Source organism: Frieseomelitta varia, unplaced genomic scaffold, assembly GCF_011392965.1.
Source record: "Frieseomelitta varia isolate USP_RPSP 00005682 unplaced genomic scaffold, Fvar_1.2 scaffold_136, whole genome shotgun sequence".
Taxonomy (NCBI): domain Eukaryota; kingdom Metazoa; phylum Arthropoda; class Insecta; order Hymenoptera; family Apidae; genus Frieseomelitta; species Frieseomelitta varia.
Genome location: NW_025109039.1, coordinates 81,071 through 100,048, shown reverse-complemented (window position 1 = coordinate 100,048; position 18,978 = coordinate 81,071). Strand labels below are relative to the sequence as shown.

Sequence of the window (18,978 nt, the reverse complement as noted above, 5' to 3'; positions counted from 1 at the left end):
GTGCTATTTGGCTTTTGTTAATGGTGGCGTTTGGATAGCACGTCCGATTAAATTACACCTCTCAGCAAATATTTCGTTTACACTGTCTTCAAGACAATGGAGAAACACGCACGAAAGTATCGCGCGAGTTTCTCAGAAGCCAAATATATATTTGTATTGTAATAAATATCTAATTTCTGTATATGTTTCTCAAGTTGGTCTTAAATTTTTATTGATACGTATACGATACTAAAAATTTCGATGCGAATTTATATTGTAATTTGAAAAATGGAACTCGAACAGAAAAAAATTCCTTTAAATGTATTTTATATATTTTTGTATGTTATATGTAATTCGCAGTTTAATAACTTTTACTGAAACTATATTACGATGAATAAATTTAGAAAAATAAAATTTCTCTTTTCGAATAAATGAATAAAATTGACGAGTGAAAATAAAGTTGATCAAGTTTGGCTGCTGAGAATCTCAATTATGTCTCATTCATCGCGAATGAAATTTCTTTTACGCATGAATTTTGTGTGACGAACGTTCAAGTACATTCATGAGTCACTGTGCTATTCAAACTGGATATTCAACGAGAGTACAATGACTCAAAGACAGAAATAAGAAACAACTTCAAGAACGAAATTGAGTAATTTCTGAAGAACACGGGATCTACCGTCAAAGTTTTTTCATTTCCTCTGGAAGAAATGGTCGAGTGCGAACTATCTGCAGTTCTCTATCCTTTTTATCGATCGTCCAGAACCGGTATGTACCACGATTCGTGTAAAACGAACAGCGCAACCCGAGAGCAGGCACTCTGAACGAACACAGAGTTTCTGCACCAGGGGCCGACAGTCTATTGTAATTACGAATTCTAGCAGAAAACTGGACGCCTAAAAAATGGTGAACCGAACAATAAAATTCTCGAGTGCTTTGTTAGAAAAGAAAAGAAAAGAAAAAAAAAAGGAAAGGAAAATAGAGAAGTAAAAATTGGAGCGCTTCAAGGCTTTTCTACGAGAAAATGGGTCGCGTTGTTTAACGTCACGCGATGCCGCTTTTAATCTGCACGAGAGTAATGGCGAAACAATGTTCCCACGGAATTGTACGAACTTCCTGTATCACTCGGTGAACTGCAGACTTTCTGTCACTGTTTCGCGAACTCTCGATTCCCTACTGAGAAGATTAAAGAACAGAAATGAATCAATATTTCATGAGAACGGCTGCCACGGTAGTTGCAACGTCCCAATTAAACCACCAATTTCCAATTGAAAATTAGAGGAGAATGAATTTTAAAATGAATGAAACGGAAGTCAACGAAATTTTATGCATTTATGGAAAAATTGAATTCTCACTTTTTTCTTCTTCTTAATTTATGGGAAACAAAGAGAATTCAAATTAAATCAAGAACTTCGTGTGTATATCTATGTTTAATTCCCGTTGAAAGAGAGAATAAATAAAACACCGAATTTTACAGATTTCAAAACAACGTCTCATGGAACAACGATGCAGAAAAGAAATCACAATCAGCTCGTTGCAGATGCAACGCGTGAACTGAGAATGCAGCAGCTGCCTGTGCCACGGCCAAGTGGCCTTTTATTGCATTATTTCGTATCGACGATACCAAACTCGCACGCGGTCGATTCGACTCGTCTTGAAACAATAAGAACACTTTCGTGGTCCTTGTGCCCTCTCTCTCATCGTGCCAAATTGTTATTACGGAAATGAAAACCAACTGCATAAAACGAAACGCGACACTCTCTTGCTTAATCCTTCGGCTACGACTGGTATTATTTTAATTATACGCTGTTCAAAGTCGTTGGAGAATCACCTACTCGAATGACTTCATCGTTTTGTAATTACCAGACTGCGGACATTTATGCAAAATTTACATTTTTAATGGACGTAATTTAAGAAATGAAAGCTAGCTGGATGTGAAATGTACACGATATTTCATTCAATTTGAAACGTCCTGTGTATTCTGTAAATTTTTCTACTATAAAATTTTATAGAACTCTGGTAATTACTATAATTAGAAGATTTTCGTTTCACGTTTATTTTTTATCCGTGTGCCGTGGTTTTCAATTTCAAGTGACTGTACTAGTTAAGTCTAAAGCTGACCTTTACGGATACTGAATGTATAATGTTAAATGCACATATACCGACATCATATCAGCTGAATTTAAATTTTAAAATAAGAAAACGACGACGGAGTGGAAAAGCTAATCTAAACGTTCTTTCGTCTTACCAGGACAGGGAATGTATATTTTAAAATACAATTCTATGATAATTAGAAAACACCAATAATAAATTATAAATTAGATTAAAATAAAAATTATAAAACAACTTTGTCATAAGCACGATTGTAAAACGATCCACTGTAACCCGTTTCTTGTAACAACTCTTACGAATCAACGTGAATATGTATAAGTCTCGAATAAATTAGTTTTTTTTTTCTTTTTCTGTTTGTGAAACTTACATCACTGCTCGAATAAACGCGCGTTTCACAGTCAGGGCGAGGATGACGCTCCACTTTTTACAATGAAGTTTTCTCTTGTATCGGGTATTCTCCTCTATCGCAATCATCGAGGAACACAGAGGAAAAGTAGAGCATGCGGGTCGAAGTAAAAGCGAGGATCAACGCGACAATCGATTCGGACAGTCACGGCGTGTTTGGATCACCGACAATCGGATTCATTTCTTTTGACAACAACGCGTTGCCTTCGATACCGTCGCACTCTACTGACGAACGATGCCATAAGCGATTTCCGTGCCGCTACGTGGTGTTCTCTAAGCTGTAGAAAAGCGGAAACGGGCTCGGCGATATTTCGCAGCCGACCAACCACGTATTCGAGCCTGTCCGACGTCGTCTCGCGTCCTTACGAAATCATTATCACCATCTCTCGAGTTCTTACTACTTCAAATAAGCATTCCTCGATTTCTTACGCAAATTAACTGCACAGTCGTAGCTAAAGAGTCAGCAATTTGCAGAATTGCAGAATTTCACTTGCAGAAGAAACCTTCAGTTTAGACAATTGTTTCAGCCGCTGGTCGTCATTAAAAGTATATCGTCCAATCATAAAAAAAAAAACGCGCATTCCAAGGAAAAAACTTCAACGACGAATGGATCAAACTAGGCTAGCTGCATTCTCCGGAAAGGTTAATAATTGCGATTGCTCCAATTTCGATTGAGTCGTTGCCTAGGTAAAACCAGTTGAACGAATCGAATTAATTCGATTCCGTGGAGAATAAAAACGATCCAGCGAGGTCGATAACTGGAATTTAATGCCGTATACGTGGTTACGCGGCGGCAGGTTCATCGTGAGGGATAATTACGCCAGTCACGCAATGTTATAATCTGACCTGACTCGTTCAGGCTCGAAGCCACCCTATTTAAAAGAATGATATCAACGGGGTATCGAGTTTTACCGCTGTATGCTAAATACATACGTATACGTGCGCACAAAACACGTGGGGAGAAAAAAAAAAAAAAAATCGGGCTACGCGGACGAGGATAGATTGTACCTTTTCACGTCGATGTAACAGGTAACGGTTCGCCCGCATACCAGGTGTCTTGACGTATTTTCAACGTCATATCTGACAGGATCTTTCGAGAAGTTGCAGGTATATTCAATCTCTGGCAGCAAGTGATGAAAATCGACTCGCACTTCTTTCGGATCGTTCTCAACGAAAAATCGAATTTTTCTAATTTGAGGGAAATGAATTGTTATTGATATTTATTGAGTTTCTTAAATTACTCTCCTACGTTCTCCGAATCATTTTTAAGTGGAATTTCATTTTTCGTTAATAGGAAATGTTTCTCAAAAAGTTTGTTACTCGTTACGCTGAAGAGTTTCCTAAAATAAAATGCTGTGGATCCTAGGATTCTATGAATTACATATTTACATCGGTGGAGAATTTTGTTAACATTGAAAGAAGATAAAAAGGAATCTTGTTACTGACACGAGTGATATCTTTTCGTTTAGATCTTTCAAACTGTTATGAATAGAAAGGGATAATTCTACAAAGGTTCTTTAAAAATACTGGAAGCACAAATTATTACTGAAAATTCGATAAAAGACGTTGAGAGAAAATTAATTAAAAAATCAAAGGTACACTGAATCTTAAACGAGGAATTTCTAACGAAGATAATTTAAACTAACATACGAACTCTTATAGTATAATGTTTTTAATTTAAATTACAACACATAAATATGAAGCTCGGTTGAAAATTCATCTTTAACAGGTGTAAAGGCAATTTACTAGAGGAAAACAGGGAAATACGAAACTGTCGAGTCAGAAACAGTAAAGTACGAAACAGGTAGACCACCACGTATAAGAAACGTTTACACAGCGACATTAATGGACGTACTTTAAGTTTAACAGTACACTTAATGTTGCGACCGACAAGCTTAGTGGTTCGAGTGGCGTAATCGTTAAACGAGCCACTTGGCCATCTTGTCGAAGGTATTCCATCGAAGGAGAAGAAAAAAAAGAAAAAAGGCGAATGACCTACCTCACCGCGAAACTTCCACGATCCCACCTTATCGAAACAATCATTACGTTGTAACAGAAAACGTGTACCGATTGTCGTTTGTGAGAATCGTACACCTGTGCTTTTCCACCGCATCGATGCTCGATAATGCAAAATTACGCGATAATTTTTCCCTATGTGGCATTTTGAAAAATACGTGTTTCTCGTTACTGGATATAGAGACACGGCACCAGTCGAAGGAAAAAACAAAGTGTGACGTGGGAGAAACGCAGTTCTCTATGGCAATCGATAGTCACTTACAGACGGAAAGAATCTTCGACGGAGATCCCTGTACGCGTGCAGGATGGGGGAGAGGACATACAAGGCGGAATAAGAAAATCGAATATGACGGGAGTGACGTGCGATCGAGGAATTCCACCTGACTCACCTGCGGTTTCCACAAGCGTGTGGATTTCAAAATTCGAAAGCTTCGTCACGCCATAATCGTTACAGTAGGGCAGTAAGAGTCCGGTTCAAGGCCAAGACAGTAGATCGGCCCAATAAAACGAAGAATCGTGGAAACACGGATTCAAGGGACGAGCGATTCGACAATGACAGCTGAATATTATCGATCGAGACGTGATACTCAGAGCCGATTCGAACACTGCTCGCGTAAAATCGTGTCTCGCCAACACACAACACGTCCCGGCACAACGTGATCTCGACACAAACAAAAGGTGACTGGCAGATCGCCGAGTATCCTAACCGCCTGTTTACATTGCCGATTTCAATAAGAAAACCCCACCCCTCGGTTGTCGAGCGTATCGACCAACGACAAGCAGGCAACGCGCATTTTTTGGAAGGACGGACCGCGTGTTGACAGATCCCGGGGGAGAAAAAAAAAATCGAAAGGACGAGAGACTTGTCACGCTGTGTGTACGTGGGTCTCGTTGGTGTGTCGTTACTCACGTATGCGCAGATTGCTCGTGCGTCGGCTTCCAGGATTGCCAGCAGGTCCTTCACACGAGGATTTCACGACGATCGGACATTCGACTTGACGATACACACTTCGTACAATTTAACGTTTAGGGTGTGCCCCGAATTTCCACGCGATCAACAGCATCCGTCAAACGCGAACCACTGCCGCCATCTTGACACGAGTGCGCGCAGCGACGCCGCGCAGCAAATGGCCGAACTAATGGCAGCCATTGTCTCGTGAACTGTTCAAAATCAAATTTCGAACAATCGAGATCTTGTCGTTAGATTCGAAAGTTAAATCGTTAAATCTACGTAGTAATCTCGCACGGAAATAGTAAATCAGTCGCACGAAGTTTAAAATGTAACAATACACTTTTCCATTCTATTTGCAAATTTCGATGACATTATTAACACTTGAGATGTTGAACGATTGTTTACAAAGATGTAAATTTAAACATAAAGTGTGGATTGATTAGATTGCGATTCAAATAAATGTATTTACATTTACCTTTTAAATTAAAAGATTACAATATTGAAGTTTTCGCGATGTATTACGACAGATTGCAAAATCGTTTTAATATTTAGTATCCAATGGACTTTATTACACATGTGACACGATTTCTCGAACGAAATTGTATTGAAGAGAAAGATTTACGTGGCACGGAGATTTGAAATGAACGCGGCACCGATTCACAACAGTCCGTGACGTCAGACGGTACGAAATAAGGTTAAGTGCGAATCGCACGTAGCGAAAAAGCTACGTATGGTTAGGGTTCGCGAATAATTCGCGACGTCCCTGAGTTCCGATCGAATCAACGGTTTCGCCAGCGGTTGTGTTGTAACAGTCCCTGGGCAGAATACAACCTTGTGGTGTCACGGAACGACAAAACTAATTCTCTAAATTTGGACACACGTGCAATTCTTGGTACGTAAGTATCGAGATAGGCGACTTAAGACGTTGCACGATCGTTTGTTCGATAAATCGATACAATCGCAGTGCAAACGGGATCTTATTTATCGAGTTTTCAATCAACTTTTCAGAACACGTGCAGTTCGGACGACCACGTGGACCGCATGTATCGAAAAATAAGTACTGCATTGTCTGGTGCATATATTTAAGGAAACTGTGATATTTACCGTCGACGTTGTGTCTTAACGGAGAATGAGACATTAATTTGCCAAGAAATTGGAATGGAAATTCAATTACAACAATCATTATCAACTGCAATGCAAATACGTGATAACCTTTGAGGATGATATTTTGAGAAGAATCGAAAGTCAAATTGAGTAGAATATTGGTATTTTCTATTGAAAACTTAATGCTACAGGCGATTAAACACACGTGATCAAGTTATATATAATATTGTATGTCTGCCTGCGTATATGAGAAACAATGTGATATAGTTCATCAACTTGTAAAAGTATTTGTAAGCAAAACTAACAAGGGACATGTACTGCTGATACAAAGGATAACTGTAAAAAGACTGATAGAGTAAGGATATATAAAGAAGAATTCTTATCAATCGTTTAAAAAAAGTATAGAGTAATGGCTGACAGAGAACCGCAACAGAAAAGGAAAAAGCAATCTGTCATCTCTGATTTTCTCTATTCAGCTAAATTTCAAAAATTATTTTCTGAGCATTGGCATAATCGCACTGACATAAAGACAGACAACTTTGAAGTTATATCAAAACCATTTAGAGTATGCAGAATATCAAACTTTATTTGCAACGAGGAATTAATGGATGAGATAAAGAATGAATTGCTGGATGTTAGAATTAAAAGAAATTGTATAGATCTTTATCAATTTGAACAAACTGAGGATCTTATTACCGTTGATAGGGAATTTTTAAATTTATTGTATATGACCTTTGAGTCAGATTTGTCAGAATGGATGGAACGTAACACTAAAATAAGACTTAGTAAGAAGATATCAATGTCAAGCTCTTGCTACTATGATACAGATTATTTATTGTGTCATGATGATAATATGGGTGATCGAAAAATTGCTTTTGTATTGTACCTCTCAAAAGATTGGACTGAGGATGATGGAGGAGCTCTGGATTTATTTGACACAGATGAGAATAATCTGCCTAGGAATGTTGTAAAATCATTAATACCGGAATACAATTCCCTTGTGTTTTTTGAAGTTTTGGAGAACTCTTTTCACCAAGTAGCTGAAATAAAATCACCTAACAAGTCACGTTGGTCTATAAACGGTTGGTTTCATGGACCACTTCGACCACGTGTATGGCGACCAAGAACAGAAATTTTGTCCAATTACATAGATCCAACACCCGAATCCGTTGATTTAGATTATTGGATATCACAGTGTTATTTATTTCCTAAAATAATCAAACAAATTCATGAGGACGTAGAAAGGAATTCGTATACATTTTTATCGGATTATTTGAAAGATGAAATTTATGCAACACTTCGAACAGATCTGGCATCCGATTCAATCGTTTGGAAGAAAGTTGGACCAGCTGATATTCGTAATTACGAAGTGGCGGACGAAGAAACTCTTCCCGACGTATTGAAAAAATTCTACAATATGTTCAAGTCGACTACGATGTTCCAATTGCTTAAAGATTACACGGAATTAGATCTAGTAGTGTCGGAGGAGGAAGTTACAAAGCCTAGGATGCAGATAGAGCTCCAAAGATGGACATCGGGTTGTTACACGTTGATATGTGATAAATTGCTCGACAACGAACCTTATACTTACGTAAACGACGAGAAATGCTACAGCAATATATACTCGAGTGATAGCGAAGAAAACGCAAGTAATAATAGCAATGATGACGATAAAAATAACACTACATCAGAGTGCAATACTTCATTGAGTTCCCCCGAGCAAAAGGAATTCGACGAGAACGATCCATTACAAAAAATCATTCATTCGAGGTGTGCACGCACGGTGAGTAAAAATTTATTGATGTCATCTCCGATAAAACTGAAAGCCTCATCGCCTCAGAAACCTAAATATCGTGATACCGACGATTCTGACGTATCCGATATTGGAGACTATTTATCCGATCCTGTAGAATGTTCAGATCCAGAAAAGGAACCGGGGGTTCTCGATGTAATAATTCAATTTAATACCGGTCATGTAAGCGAAGAGCATACCATAGACTATGTGAATCCTAAAGAGCAAGACGGTGTATTAATTGAAGTGCCGTCGAAAGACAACCACTTATGCCTCGTTTTCAAAAATGTAAGCGTCACTCGCCTTCATAAATACGTGAACCATTACTGTACAGATTACTTTTACAATTTAATTTGTACATATTATGAAGATTAATTACACATGTGACTCGCGTCGTCATTTTGTATGTTCCTCGAGCGAGTTAATAATTGTATAATGAACGTCGAGCAGGATAAACCTGCGTCGTGTATTATAGTATTCGTATCAATAAAAATTATCAGTATTTAACGTCGAACAATTCCTTTGTTATTTATTTCTACAAACACCTGCTAATCACGTATTTATTTCATAGACTTGGGATGCAGTCAAAAAGATACTCGTGCGTCTTACGTAAATCTAAGGTGAAGATTAAGACCACAGTGCGGAGAGAACATTCTCAATTGTTTATTGGGTGTGATACATCCATCGTTTAACGTTTACTTACGGGCTAACGTTAGGTGCAATTAGGTGTTGCATGCAGGTATCTGGAAGGTATATGCTTGCTCTGTTTTAAAGCGTACGGGATTCTGAAGATATATTCATCACTTGAACGTTCGATGCAAAAGCGAGAAATTGTTCCAGGGTATGGAAACGAAATGAAAACAAAATGGAAAAAGAAAAATAAAGCTTACGATTTCGATGCGTTAGTACAATCATTTTCTGGTTGTTGCACGTGTATCCTGATCTGTGTCGAGCTTTGCTGTTCCTTGCCATCCTTGGTAACTTTCGTGGTAACCTGAGAGGTAAAATATCCCGATAAAAAATTATCCTTCTGTTGTCAGTAAAAAAAAAAAAAACGACGCCGTTAAACTCCACGTCTTCTTTTTAAATTACTCGAGGCGGAAACCATTAGGCGGTCACGCCTTCCATTTACCTTTTGTTCCACACGAGTTCAAGCAAAGATTGATCATTTCTATCGTACGAAACGCAGTATACATCACGTAACAAAAATCACCTGAGAAGTGGTAGGGATTCCAGCCATACGTTTCCTCAGTTCGTTTAGCTGCAACTCTCTCTGGAAGCTCACGTCGCATTCCTGCGAGTCTTCTCGCAGCCCGTCATTGATCGACTCTGAGGAATACTCTACCTGCACCCACGGGCAAATCGTCGGCGAAGCTTGCAAGGAATTTTTACTCCCCGGTCGAGAAAGCCGCGGGGACAATCTTCGTAACAACGAGATCAATTTCGACCTGTAAAGTTTGTAGTTCCCATTAACTGTCGTTCCTACGTCAAGCGCGTGCAATAGAATGATGAGTACTTTGTACTGGGTGTTTGAAGGTGATCAGAACTGATTGCTCCACTTCTCGAAAGCTGTTCCGCGCTACGCGTCGTGTCCCTCCAGTGCAGTTTGTTGATGGATCTTCCTACTCGCCAATCGAGGCTGCTGCTCTGACGAGACTGAAAGCCTGAAATGATCATTTTGAATGCTAGTCGTGTAGTTTTAACGTTGATTCGACAGTAACGGTATATATGAATGTAATCGGAAGTGAATGATTCTCTCTCTCTTTCTCTCTCTCTACCTTGCTCGTTCGTCGTTTGAGTAACTCTCCAGTCTAAAGAGCTAGTACTTTTATTCACGCTATAAATATTATCACAGGATTTTGTTGCGAGATATGCCGTGTGATGACGACGTCTGAGCAGCTTCGAAACTGGTCCCAAATGCCTGAAACAACGTTATATCGTTAGTAACAGAAGAAACAAAAGATCAACAAAGAATGAGACAAAGAACGAGATATGCGTGTACGTACTTTTTGAATTTTCGATTCTGCTCGATGGGCGGCTTACTGTCGCAAACTACCACTTTGACATCCGGTTCCGGGCAGTACGTGCCCACACGAATATAGTTGTAACTATTACGGACACCATCCACCGATCGGAAGTTACCGCGCTCGTTCGAAGGCACGCGGACAATCTCGATTTTTCGTCGTCCCTCCATGCTTCGTCTCTTTTGTCCCCACTTTCTCGTTTGATTTATTCGTCGATCGTAGAAAAAAAAAAAAAAAAGAAAAGAAAAGAAAAACAAGAAAAGAAAGAAAACGGTAGAAAATTTAAAGCCTGTCACGCGTTGCCTGAGACAGGTTCGATTTTCCTCACAGTCTTTGTTCCGCAACGTTATTATCGACTATTATCGGAGACACGCGCGTACGTCAGTTTCTACTTTTCACCCAGAAACTATGCTCTTAAAATAGCCGTGGAATCCTCGTGAGCTACTTCTCTGTCTAAAGGTCCTCCCGCTGCTGGATCACGTCATAACGGTTGATTCTTTCAGGCGTGTTTGGCACGCGCGGCCATCCGCGAATCTTCGTCGATTCACTAAGCACGTGCGTCTTAACTCTCTCACATCCGTGCGAAGAAATTCCACCGGTCACGTTCATTCATCCCACTAGAAAGCAGTGTTTATCCATTGGCACGGACGCGTCTGACGATGCACTCGCGTATGCGATAATTGATTCCGATGGAGACACTCGTCCTTATTTCCTCGCTCAATCAATAAGATCTCGCGACCTAATTCACTGTAATTTCCTACCCTGGCCGATTTATCCATTCCACGTCCGCGTGTTTCGTTAAAGTGTTACACTACAGAATAAATGTACAAAAAGAGTCTACAAATATAGATGTGATTCTGGTATAAAAGAAATAACACTCGTAGTCGCTCTTTGTTTCGTAGAAAAAAGTTTGTTCTTTCGCGCGCTATCCGCACCTTGCATGTTCGAGGAGAGCCTGTCGCTCGTGTCACATTTACGAGCTTTTTGTTCCTTTTCTCGTCGCCGTAGTTTCTACAGCCTTGTGCGGTTTCACTCGCGTTTCATCTTCACTCTGAATCGCCGCTACGACTCCACTTTCCTAAATAGAGAGGCGAAAATTAACGATGACTTTTCTCAATGACGTGGCTCACCACGTCGTTGAGACGCCTATTTTCGAGCGTTGGTTACGCAATCGTCAATTATGATTAGGAGGACAATACGCGATTTGAATCGTTTTAGACACTTGTGCTCGGACAATCGGCTAGACACTAGTTTTCACTCGTCCACTACAAGCTCGAAAATTAACTGGGGAGAATGGGCTCTTGTTTAATCTGTCAAATTGTGAAAATTTCTGAGAAATTTTTATGAAAATTTAATAATTGCCACTATTCTAGTGATTCGAGCAACGAATGCAATTAAATATTCTAATTACGACTTAACGTCTTGTACCAATCTACTAATAGTTTGCTGAAAATAAAGATTCTTGTGATTAATTAACTCCAAGTACAGTGGAATTTCCATATGTTACTCTGTGTCTGGTTGGATCAACTTTCGACGATTGAATTTTCACTTATCTGAACGTGAATACCGTGTGAATGAAAAATCGTAGATAACAAGAAGAATCAGTAGATGTTACTGTCCGACGTTGTCTGTCCTCCAACTATTTCTTTTCAATTTCATTTGATATCCAACAAGAGCAAACACACCGTATCATTTCCAACAAATATAATCGAGTAAAAATCAATACGAATTTTCCAATAACAAACGACCCGAGATTTGCTCCAGGAGTGTCTTGGTTCTTCGAGGTTTTCCTTGATTTCTATTATTAAATAAAAGTGTCGCGTCGCGTTTCACACAGCGTCACGGCAAAACGCGTTCTTCAGCCTATTGTAAGTGACCGAGGCATCGTATTTCGCGGCTAGAAGAGCGTAAAGAAACGAGATCGCCTGTTCCATTCGTGAAACGATACGGTTCAAATCGTAGAAAGTATTCGCATTGGTGAATACATATATGTATATATATGTGTGTGTGTGTGCGCGTGTGTATAGATTGAATCGAAGTGCGGCTGTTCGCGCGTGTTGTCACTGAGAAAGCCTAGCGCGCGGTTTCCATCGGATGCGCACGAAAGCTTTCAGTTAAATCGACACTGGCAATTAAGTGGCTAATTAATCCGCAGGAATACGGGAGCTTACGTCGAACCGGTATATGGATTTCCATAATTGCACGAAGCACCGTCTGTGTTCCGAGACGCGACTTCTAATTAAGAAAGCGCGGAGTGATCCGGTGCTTCGCGAAGAACATCGAACTTCCTCGTCGTTCGGTAAAGTTTGAAACGAATCCATTAGAGAGATACACCCTCGCTTAAAAGCAACCATCGGAACTACAGCAACTACATTTCCTTCAAAATTGGCAGCTGGTCGCGTGATGTTTCGTACGAGGAAGACTTTGAAAAGTGTTAATATACTAATTAAGAATTAATCTCCATAGAAGAATCTTCATGAAAGGCGGAGAATTGTTCTTTTTTTTTTTTGATCAGCTTTCTTGTGAGACAATTTTTGCCTTCAATTGAAAAATGTCGTTATCCAAGATAAGCTGAAAAGTCTTGGGAGTCATTCTCGGTACTTATCGCGTAGAATGAAATTTTTAAATTACACGTCCGTGCATTTTTACAACATCGCTGTTGATGCATTGATACCTCACAGATCCTCTGCTGTACAATTATTCAATTTCTCCGATTTTGAAACAAGCATAGTATCTCGAGGTTTTCTGATCGACAATGTACAAACCACGAACGGTCGAACAAACGGTCACGAACGAAAATCACCGTGGACGACATTTTCATTCACCAGTTCGCACGAAACTAATCGCCGTGCACTTGCACCGCTATCTTCGCTTCGATCGGCAAATCGTATCGATCTCGATAAAAATAAAACGTGTGGAAGGTGCACGACAGGCACGCTTCGACGCGAAACAATTCAACTTGAAACGACGCACTTACTTATTTAACAGAACACTGCGATAGAGCGCGTAAATTCCAAGGAACAGAGCGTCAACTTTCTAACGACCGAGAGACTATAAGTCGCTCGAAAATGCACTCGAGGAAACGAGTGTTTCTTCGAGAATGGCGACGAGTCGATAATGCCACGTGCGAATAAAAAAAAAAAAAGGAAAGAAAAGGAGTAAAGAAGATTTCTCGCACCTATCGTGGCGTATTGGCGCGGCTTCGTCCGCGCTCTGCGACTCGCGGAGATTCACTGCCGGCTTTGACGTGCGATCGTTGCGCTTTACGCGCGCACACAGAAGCCCCGTGGCACACAAAAGACCGTGATATTACACATCGGTGACTTTTTGGAGCGGCGAGAGAGAGAAAGAGAGAAAAAAATAAGTAATTAAAGCGTAAATACCTATACTGTGTACCGTCATGGTTTACCGAACGCTGTTCGACAGACCGATCTAAAACCCACTGGTTTAGACTCTCTGTCTCTTCTCGTTTGGACGAATTATACCGTTAATAAAAAAAGTTAATGAATCTATCGTGAGATTGTTAATTTATTGACGAATCTGTGACGAAACGAGGAAGAGCACAGACGTTGAGCTTTTTTAACTCTCTTCTTTTCTTCATTTTTGTTTGGACAAGGTATATCTACTATCAATGAAACTTATTTATAAGGAAATTTTTACGAGAAGGAGAGGAAAGTATTTTCTTTAATATTTTCACCAGTTTTCGCTGTTCTATCCTTCCTCCATTTCTCATTTTAGTTGGTTTCAGGCTACTACGTTAATTTATTGTCAAACTTTTATGAAATGAAGGAACACGAGGAACTACGCGTTTCTTCTTTCGATACTCCTACTGCTTCTTCTTTCTTTCTTAACGAATAGGAGAACACGTATCTCATCTCTCTATTCTAAGTTAGTGAAGTACTTTGAAGAAAGTGAGAAAAAAAAACCCCAAAACATCCAAGTATGACTGAAAAATTATGCTTCAATATCGTCGTGTCATTAAACAATATCTTCTCATCGTATACGCAGTATATTTCAAATCATTGAACCTTCTTTCTACACAATAAAAATCACTTCGTCCAACCTAGCACTCCAAGTCAACAGAACCTTATCATCCCTCCCCCCCCTCCCCCCACAATTCCATCAACCACTCGAACATCACATTTAACAGATACTTTATCGTCAACCGATACTCTATCAACACCAACCCACCGCAGGCTCTATCTCTGAACCAATCCACGCCCATTGAACGTAATCGAAGAATAAATCGAGGCCTAACAACGTGGTCTCGCGGTAGGCAATGCAAGGCAAGGCAAGGCAAGGTAAGGCAAGGTCGGTGTTCAGCCACAAGACGAGGGAGCTGCTCGTATCGGCTGCGAGCACGTGCGCGGTGGAAGCGTATAGGCGCGCAACGGCTGCCCTCGTGAAAAGTTAATCAATCGGCTGGCTGGCTGGCTGGCCGTCTGTCTGGCGGCGCGAAGAAAGAACGAGCATGTGCCCTGAGAATGTGTCGCGCGTGCTCCAAGCAACTGAAACGGCGTTTAACTTGACAGGCTATCGCTTGCCAGGCGGGTAGAAGGCCGCGCGAAGCTTGCAAAAGCTCTCTATCAAGTCTGATGCGGAGCCCGTAAAGTGGACAGCGAGTGGGATACGTACTACCTGAAAATAGCAACGACACACTTCGCGGCTTGCTGTGCCGACATCGAACGTCGCCAGATCGGCGTTGTCGATGAGCTGAGACGATTTGGAGGCGTGCCAGGGCTCCCTCGACGGGCTTCAAGTATCACAGGGCCATTTCGTCGATTACCTCGAATTCGCTGGGGCGTTGTCACCCTCCTCCCACAATGTGTATGTGTGTGTGTGTGTGCGTGTGTGTTTATTAAATGAAATTTTGTCACTACAGAGCTAGTCCCGGGTCAGACTCACTCGCGTGTCCGAACGCGAGTTTCTCTCTCAGAGAAACATAGTGTACTACGCTAGGTATTTTCGAATTGGCGGTGGACGGAGTAAAAGGAAGGAGAGAGAGAGAGAGAGAGAGAGAGAGAGGAACAGAGAGGGAGAGGGAGAGAAAGAGAGGGAAACAGAGAGAGAGAGAAAGAGACAGGGGTTCCTCTTTGAACCCTCTGCTCGGACAGCTCTCCCGCCCCTGACTCGCGTTCGATCGCGACCACTCGCGGGATGCTGTCGACTACCGCATCGAAACGCGTCGAGGGAATCCCTGTGCTCTTGACCCCTCTTCGCCTCCCACGTCGCAATCCAGACCACCTAACTGGCAGGCCTGCGCTTTTCACCGTTGCACCGCTCCTCACGTTTCAGCAATCATCGTTTTCACCACTCGCCACGTACACCGGCTTTTATCGACCGGGTTCACTCGTGATAAGGAAGGCTCGTGGACTGCATCACCACAGACGAGATACATGAATAGACCTCGTTTAAAATGTATTTTTTTTCGGCCCACGATCGGGTGGTCTCAACACCCTTACCGTTTTCGTTTACCAACATCCTGCTGTACCGATTCAGGCAAGTACACTGCAACACTACTAGTACAGACGAGGGTATGTAGTAATGAAAGTTAAAATTAAAAAATGTTGATTGCCATATCTGCTTTGAGAATTATCAATTATTCATCGATGAAGGAATACAACGATTTGAAACAACGATTGATGAAAATTGGGATAAAATTATTTATATTCATTTATTTAAATTATATTTCTATAAAACTGTAAAATTACTGATTGCTGAATAGAAAATAGTGTGTTTGGAAGTATTTGACAAAGATTATCACCTGCTGCACATCGATTAAACTTTCGAAGTGAATTTTTAAACAATATTTCTGAATATTCTAAGTGTTCAAACATTATCTAATATTTCTAATAATTTACTTGCAACAATTAAACAATACATTCTCTTCAGTAATATTTCCAAGTGTTATTTAAATTTTATAAGAATTAATAATTTATTTAATTCTTTAAATAATTTATTTCTCTTCAGTCATATTTTCAAGTGTTATTTAAATTTCATAAGAAATAATAATTTATTTAATAATTTATAAGAATCTCGAACAATGTACTTAAGAGAAATGACTTTCACTTATTGAATGAAATAATTAATTTAATTGTTTAATCGCAATATAAAAGTTTTAAACGTAGAGTGCGCTGAAAAATCAATGATTTTTTTTTACTATGTCGGTATTTCAGGTCAGGGGCCACGAAACCCCGCAAGATGCTTGGTCTATTCATATACCTCGTCTGTGGCTGCGTTTAAATCGCGAGGACGTGATTTTCTTGTAGACAGTCCGCGTATATCTTGTTTGCTCGCAGTGTATTCTAGATATTGGATATTTTTATTTAAAAAAAACAATATTATTCGCGCGCGTGTCGAGCGGTACGAGATTTGAGAATGTTTTGCGTTGTGGACTGTATATCTTTGACGCGCGCTTGTATATTAGGGTTTTTCTCCCTCGGTGTTAATTGTAAATATCGCGAGAAGACTACTGGACGTCGGATCAATTCTGATTCGTAAACCGAAAGAAAGCAGGGAACCTCTCTCGATTCCCTTTCCATCGACTTTTGTCTCCAGTGTCTTCGCACATGTTCGGGAAAGCTGATTCCATACCTCCACGGTCTGATGTAAGACAAAGCTCAGCCAGAAGGACAAGGTTTATGGCGATAGTTTATGGACCTGCTAGGGACTCAGGTCATTCAAAATACAGAAACTTTCTCCGGCGAGCATGCACCCAGGAAATTCTCCCGAACAGATATCTTGATTTTTATCCCACTTTTTCTTCTTGCCTTCATAGTCAAGCTCGTTCTTAAATTCTCGAGGAAACGTGACTTTGTTGCAGACTTTATTCTTCAAGAGACGAAAGAAAAATGCATCTACTTTGATTTAAATTTCGAATACTGTACGTAAATAAAAAGATCGGTTTTTATTGTTATTTCCTTCTCCAACGTTTTCGAGCTCCTTAGACTTTGTACCTAATCCCCGTGGAATTGCAAGATCATCCCTGTCTGCCTCCTTTTATGGTTTCCTCTACCTGGATACTTCTGTCTTTTTCTTCAGGAAAGTGAAATAGTTCAAAGTGTTTCAATTCGATGGTAGAAATGCGAATGATAGTATGAAGTTGTTAATGAATTGGAGAATTGAACCTACGATGATTGAATCGTGGAGGGTGATGCAAGATTCTGCCAATTGCAGTAAAGGTGCAACGTGTATTGTTTTGCAATACCTCATATCGTATCGTCTATGCGTATAAATCTTTAGTGACGAATTTTCTACTTGTGACCACTAACATAGCTCTCTTGCTTCAAGAAATTACAATTTAAAATTCAGTTGCACATATTATGCATCCGTGTATTGCCTAGATCTCTCTCTTTCTTTCAGATCGCAGAAACGAGAATGATATTCATCAGGAGATATACAGTGAGGAGCAAAATTGAACCAATGTTGGTACTGTTGCAGGTAATAATAAATTATTTATGCATTGTAATAGTGAATAAAAAGAATCTGTTGCATACATTAATTAACAATTGTTTTACTGCAATTAGCAGGTAACAATTTTTCTTCTACTCGATTCGGTTTGCCAGTTACTCATTTATATTTCTGACTCAATTTTGCACCGAATGTTTGTGTTTATGTCTCACGTTTGGTTCTGCGCGAAGGTCAAGGTTGTTTGTCATTCGATAAACAATGGTCTTATAAAAGCGTATCAACAGTTTCAAATGTTCAAATCGTTGGAAGCAACTTATTTAAATTGAATATTTCGTCGTAATGAAACGTATAACGAAAAACGTTCGAGATGGAATGAAGGTCTTTAAGAGTAGCTCTATAGTATCTACATATTTACATTCTGTTTACAATTAGTTCGAGGATGGAGGAAGGATGTAGGATTTTGGTGAGGTCTAGCCAATGCCTAGACTCATCAGTGGGACTGATGGCAGCGACCCCTTACCTCAGACGCTTGGTTGTTATAACTACGGGAAGAATATGAATCCCCTCCGAAATCTCAACGAATTATGGGAAAAACTTGAAGAGCAGTGGTATGCAATTTCTCTGGGAGTATGTAAAAATTTAGTGGAGAGTATGCCTAGACGAATTGCAGCCGTTTTTAAGTGCAAAAGGCTTATGGACAAAGTGTTAAACATTTATAAAACTCTGATTCTCTATTATTTTTTGGGTGGTGCATAATTGAGTTACAACAAAAATTATGTTACTGCTAAATTAAAGAAAATGTTGTAAAACTGTTATACGTTTGTTGTAGTAAAGTGTTAATTATGTGTAACAGGTTCCTTTCGTTTCTTATTAGAATATGTAAATAAATTAATATTGTCTACAAAATTCAACACGTTCACTGGTTCAATGCTGTGTTGCTCCCCACTGTATTTAGACGTGTGTATTATGATAAAGTTAAATTTTCAGTGAATTTCACGCGGTTCGTAAGAAACGTACAGGATGTCGTCGATCGTAATTTATTTGATCTTTATTTCGTATTTGTACACGCCCTTAGCATGCCACATATAATCAATATGATACAGTCCAATGCAGCCAAGGTAGAAGTAAAATACAAAAAATATATATATATATTTATATATTTATATATTTATATTCTACGTCGA

The 18,978-nt window shown here is 39.8% G+C and overlaps 2 protein-coding genes and 1 long non-coding RNA gene across 7 annotated transcripts in view; 2 read left to right on the top strand and 1 right to left on the bottom strand.

The window, feature by feature from the left end:
• Positions 1–15,130, bottom strand: part of LOC122531532 — a 43,857-nt gene extending 28,727 nt beyond the window's left edge. The window contains exons 1-6 of one of the 2 annotated variants that reach the window (XM_043659549.1): positions 15,020–15,130; positions 10,367–11,462; positions 10,139–10,281; positions 9,877–10,024; positions 9,574–9,808; positions 9,251–9,354 (exon numbers count right to left, since the gene is read on the bottom strand). In XM_043659549.1, coding sequence (XP_043515484.1) covers positions 9,251–9,354; positions 9,574–9,808; positions 9,877–10,024; positions 10,139–10,281; positions 10,367–10,554 — 818 coding nt within the window. In that variant the 5' untranslated portion in view covers positions 10,555–11,462; positions 15,020–15,130. The remainder of the gene's footprint in view (positions 1–9,250; positions 9,355–9,573; positions 9,809–9,876; positions 10,025–10,138; positions 10,282–10,366; positions 11,463–15,019) is intronic. The other variant, XM_043659554.1, reaches the window with a different exon arrangement.
• LOC122531547 (prolyl 3-hydroxylase OGFOD1) lies at positions 6,194–9,228 on the top strand. 4 transcript variants are annotated; one of them, XM_043659583.1, is made up of 3 exons: positions 6,194–6,356; positions 6,473–8,351; positions 8,932–9,228. In XM_043659583.1, the coding sequence occupies exons 2-3, from the start codon at positions 6,978–6,980 to the stop codon at positions 8,971–8,973; spliced, it is 1,416 nt and encodes a 471-aa protein (XP_043515518.1). In that variant the 5' UTR covers positions 6,194–6,356; positions 6,473–6,977; the 3' UTR covers positions 8,974–9,228. The 4 variants fall into 4 exon arrangements, with proteins under 4 accessions (XP_043515518.1, XP_043515528.1, XP_043515502.1 ...); XM_043659593.1 differs by lacking the exon at positions 8,932–9,228 and adding an exon at positions 8,458–8,622 and having other exon boundaries at positions 6,196–6,356; XM_043659567.1 differs by lacking the exon at positions 8,932–9,228 and having other exon boundaries at positions 6,212–6,356; positions 6,473–8,867.
• A 714-nt stretch (positions 15,131–15,844) lies between the features above and the next one.
• On the top strand, positions 15,845–18,688 carry LOC122531563. Its single transcript, XR_006307308.1, has 4 exons — positions 15,845–15,918; positions 16,561–17,267; positions 17,747–17,824; positions 18,227–18,688. It is a non-coding gene; the product is annotated as an uncharacterized LOC122531563 (long non-coding RNA).
• Positions 18,689–18,978: the final 290 nt, after the last annotated feature.

Excerpts from the sequence above, each read along its gene's own strand:
- LOC122531547 (XM_043659567.1), top strand. The coding sequence starts at position 6,978 with ATGGCTGACAGAGAACCGCAACAGAAAAGGAAAAAGCAATCTGTCATC.